Here is a 4,984-nt window from a genome sequence, read left to right on the forward strand (position 1 = left end):
TTTTTTAGAAATATTGTCTATTACGGATCGAATCCTCTAAAAGTCGTGCATTTGTTGGAAGATCTAATACGAGTACGACAATATTTTTTGAGAGGTGGAGCAACATAGCTTAATATAACATTTCTTATACTCCTATTTTTGGTAACCAAAATAAATTGTAAATTTGTTATAGTATGTGAATTATAATAATAACATTAAAATTTATTATATTGTCAATATATGTTGTTTGGACTCTTTAAAAATATTGTTGAGTGCGTATCAAATACCCTAAAAGTAATGCATTTACTAAAAATTCGATACGAGTGCAGCAATATTTTTAGAGAGGCGGAGCAACATAGCTTACGATGAATATAACTTAAATCCATAGTAATATAGAATTTCTTGTTTCTATCCACTACAGTTTTCCTACTTTGGTTTTAGTTATGCCCTGCATTTAACACCCACAGTTTTCATCTGTTGAGGAGCCTTAATTATTCCTCCATTCCCCCACCTGTAATTTCAAGCTATCTTCTCATTCTTATATACTCCTATATTTTTCTTTTTTTGTTGTCCAAACACACAAAAAAATATTGAGAGTATACACTTCACCAATATTTCCTTTGTTTCAATGGATTCTTTCTCAACTTCTTCACTCTCTCCTTATTATCATCTCATTTTCACTGCTTTAGCCTTTGCTCTTTCTAGTCTAATCTTTTTGTTTTCCAGAAAAACCAAATCAAAGAAACTGAATTTACCTCCTGGCCCACCTGGATGGCCAATTGTAGGTAATCTTTTTCAAGTAGCACGTTCTGGAAAACCATTTTTTCAGTACGTGAGAGATCTTCGTCCAAAATATGGTTCTATTTTTACCCTAAAAATGGGTACAAGAACCATGATTATTATCTCCAGTGCCGATTTGGTCCACGAGGCACTGGTCCAGAAGGGTCAGGTTTTCGCGAGCAGGCCTCGCGAAAACCCAACCAGGACCGTATTCAGCTGCGACAAGTTCACCGTTAATGCAGCTGTTTACGGGCCTGTCTGGCGGTCATTGAGGAAAAACATGGTTCAAAACGGGCTTAGTTCAATGAAGCTAAAAGAGTTTAGGAATGTGAGGGAAACCGCTATGGATAAAATGATTGAAAAAATACAAGCGGAAGCTAAAGCAAATAACGGCGTCGTTTGGGTTTTAAAAAATGCTCGGTTTGCTGTTTTTTGTATTCTTTTGGCAATGTGTTTTGGTGTAGAAATGGATGAACAGACGATTGAGACAATTGATCAAATGATGAAAACTGTATTGATTGTTCTTGATCCAAGATTAGATGATTATCTTCCAATTTTGAGTCCATTTTTTTCCAAACAAAGAAAACGTGCCATGGATGTACGGAAACAACAGATTGAGACAATCGTACCGTTCATTGAAAAACGTAGGAAAATTCTCAGCAATCCAGAATCTGATAAAACAGCAGCTTCATTCTCGTACCTCGACACACTTTTCGATCTCAAAGTTGAAGGTACGTATTGTTAGATTGTTTGTACTTTCCATTTTATATGGAGTAACACTTTTCTCTTTTTAATCTGTTTAGAAAAGAATAGAATTTTTATTTTTAACTTACATGGCATGGTCAATGTCTAAAGTTTCAAGGATATTTTTGGTATGAGTCAAAGTTCTTTCTTTCTTAAATTTCATCTTCTGTCGGTGACGAATCTAGAGTACCAGCTATGGGTTTATGTACATATTAATAAATCCATTAAATATTTATAACAGTCGCTGTAAATTTATTTATTACGTATTGTATATTAATTTAAGGTTGCGTTAGAAACCCAAACTTTAGATTCGCCTCAGTATCCGGTCAAATAATATTATATAAAATGAAACAAAGGAAATAGTGTGCGTACGTGTATATACACATATACATGCACATGGGAAGGCAAAAATGAATATAAAAGGCTTTACTATATATTAAAAGACTCGGTAATTTAAATTTTATTCTGAAGCTTGAGTCTATATTTAAATTGAATTTAAGTTTTAAATTAAAAGGGACACTCTCTTTATGAAATAAAATGACTATTTAGAATTCATTTCTTTCAACTCCATAAATACAAATATTCTATGCGAAATAGCTATAATTAATAAAATTTGCAGTATACCTAGCTTTGTTGTATTTTAAATGAATTAATTTGTTTTTATTTCTCTAAACATTTTATGTGCAATATCACCTTAAGAAAAATTGTATTCACATAACTTTTCTTCTTATTCTTTTATTTTTTTATTTTATAACAGGGAGAAATTCAGCCCCAATAAATCCTGAATTAGTCACATTATGTTCAGAGTTCCTTAACGGTGGGACAGACACAACAGCAACAGCAATAGAATGGGCCATAGCAAGAATTATCGAAAACCCAAGTATACAATCAAGATTATACGAAGAAATCAAAAACACAGTTGGGGACAACAAAAAAGTTGACGAAAAGGACATAGAAAAAATGCCATATTTAAATGCCGTAATAAAAGAATTATTACGTAAACATCCTCCTACGTACTTTTCACTGACTCATGCAGTAATTGAGCCAGCAAAATTAGGTGGGTATGACATACCCACCGATGCGAATGTAGAGATATTCCTACCCGGAATATCTGATGACCCGAAGTTATGGTCAGAACCCGAGAAGTTTGATCCGGATAGGTTCTTTTTGGGTAAGGAGGAAGCTGATATTACTGGTGTGAGCGGTGTGAAAATGATACCATTTGGTATGGGTCGGAGGATTTGCCCCGGTTTGAATATGGCTACGGTTCATGTGAGCTTGATGTTGGCCCGATTGGTTCAAGAATTCGAATGGTCCGTTTACCCGGAAAATACTAAAGTGGATTTTAGTGAAAAGTTGGAATTTACTGTGGTGATGAAACATACTCTAAGAGCTAAGATTAAGCCTAGAATGTAAGTGGGGTTTTATGTTTAAAGATAGTTTAATATATTTCCTTATTTATTTTTGTTGAAAATGTTTTTTTGCTTTTTTTGGGGTTGGGAGTGGGGGGTTTCAATTTGCTTTTCATAACTTTTTATCTTATTGTCTAATTTTGTGAAACTAGCTTTTATTGCTTAAGGATTATGTATTAAAATAGTACTGCTAATAAATTGAGAAGCATTTAATGAAGTCATCATAGTAGTGTTTCTTTTATTTTTCTGTTTTGTTTTTCTTTATCTCTTTTTGGTTACTAGTTAGTCGTTATCAAGACAATAATAGATTCTTAATATACACTGCCAACTAACGTAAATGAAAGAGGGTCCCTCTCCCACAAAAAAAAAATTAAAAAATCTAGTGGAAATTTGTTGGACCATTTATGTCGAAATAGTTTTTTGTTTCAAATTTGATTGATCGAAATGGAAAAGAAAAGAGTGGAAAGGAAACACTTTGAATTATGTCTTTTTCTTTTTTTCCCTTTCTTTTACTATTCAATCCAATAATCAACTTTTATTAATTCAGAAATACTCCACTTTGTTGTGTCATAAAAGAAGACGGAAGCACAAGTTTTACTTTGCATATGAAATATAAACCCAAAAGGTTGCGATTATAATGTGATTATCTTTTCTCCTTTAGTCTACTGAAAACGCAACGCGTTAATTAAACTTTAGTATAATCACGTCCTAAAATCACAAAGCCAAATTGTATAGCTGTTTGCATTAAGAAGCACTTTTGTTTACTATTTGTTATTTAATATTTTTATTTACACATCCCTTATTAGAAAGATATTTAATAGCTTTAATCATAAAAGTAATATAAATCATCTTTTATCAATGAATTACACGCTCCAATAATAATAATAATAATAATAATAATAATAATAATAATAGATTTGAAAAGATTAATCATCTCATTCTTATTTTATTAAAATATTAAATATTTTAAAACAAATTTAATTAATAAAAATATAGAATTTTGAGAATTGTGATGGAAAAAAGTACTACTAAATTATGAAAAGAGAAAGAAGAGTGTAGAGGACCACTGGCATTATAATGTGTGCCATTTTTGGTTGGACGAAAAGGTTATTGCTATGCCTCAAAATAAGCCGGCAATGCCTATTCCTTGTTTTTATTTCCTCCTTTCAGTACTTTTCAAAACATTTTCACAGAAATAGCAAAACAATCTTTTATCTCAAGGGGTGAGATGAGTGGTCAAAAGCTACCATTTTAATCACAGCATCACAAATTGAATCTTAATGACCGCCATCAAGGATTGTGGTGGGATGATAGAATTCATTATCACTCTTAATCAGAGATATCGAGTTCGAATTATGAGAACAAAAAAAATCTTGATAGGTGACGCTTCCCTCTTTTGATGGACCGATAGCCAATTGAGTCTTCTCTACTCCTTTATTGTAACACCAAAGCTAGCCCTCTGCATGTTTGGTTCACATCGGGTTCAATCCCCAATTCAATATGGATTCAAGAAGGGGAGCCTTGGCTAACTGATAAAGTTGCTGCCATCTGACTAGGAGGTCATGGATTCAAGCTGTGGAAACAGCCTCTTGCAGAAATACAGGATAAGACTGCGTACAATAAACCCTTGTGGCGCGGCCCTTCCCCAGACCTCACGCATTGCGAGAGCTTAGTGCATCGGGCTGCCCTTTTTTTAATCAATCCCACTGAAAATTCAAGAACTTTAAGACAAAAAAACTTGGTCTTAAGAGGAGAAGGAATCAAACTACAAACTTAAAACAACATTAATGATACATCACTTCCATATCGGCAGCCCGGTGCACGAAGCATCACCGGCAGCCCGGTGCACGAAGCATCACGCAAAGGTCTGGGGAAGGGTAACACCCATCAAAATGCTGATTTTTGTGTGTTCAATTCTCACTATCCCCTTCCCCTTGATTTTAAAATTTTAAAAAAATGTACAGCTTTAAAATTGTTGTTGCCCAAAAAAAATTTTGGTATAGCTATCAATTATTGTGGCAACTTAACTGCCATGTTTCTTTGTCTTCATTTGAGCAAACACATCAATA

General features: G+C 33.4%; 1 protein-coding gene across 1 annotated transcript; it reads left to right on the forward strand.

Annotated features, from left to right (window-relative positions):
* On the forward strand, positions 466-3,156 carry LOC109225386 (cytochrome P450 77A2). Its single transcript, XM_019390027.1, has 2 exons — positions 466-1,490; positions 2,261-3,156. The coding sequence occupies exons 1-2, from the start codon at positions 608-610 to the stop codon at positions 2,917-2,919; spliced, it is 1,542 nt and encodes a 513-aa protein (XP_019245572.1). The 5' UTR covers positions 466-607; the 3' UTR covers positions 2,920-3,156.

The sequence above is a fragment of the Nicotiana attenuata genome, chromosome 5 (assembly GCF_001879085.1).
Source record: "Nicotiana attenuata strain UT chromosome 5, NIATTr2, whole genome shotgun sequence".
Taxonomy (NCBI): domain Eukaryota; kingdom Viridiplantae; phylum Streptophyta; class Magnoliopsida; order Solanales; family Solanaceae; genus Nicotiana; species Nicotiana attenuata.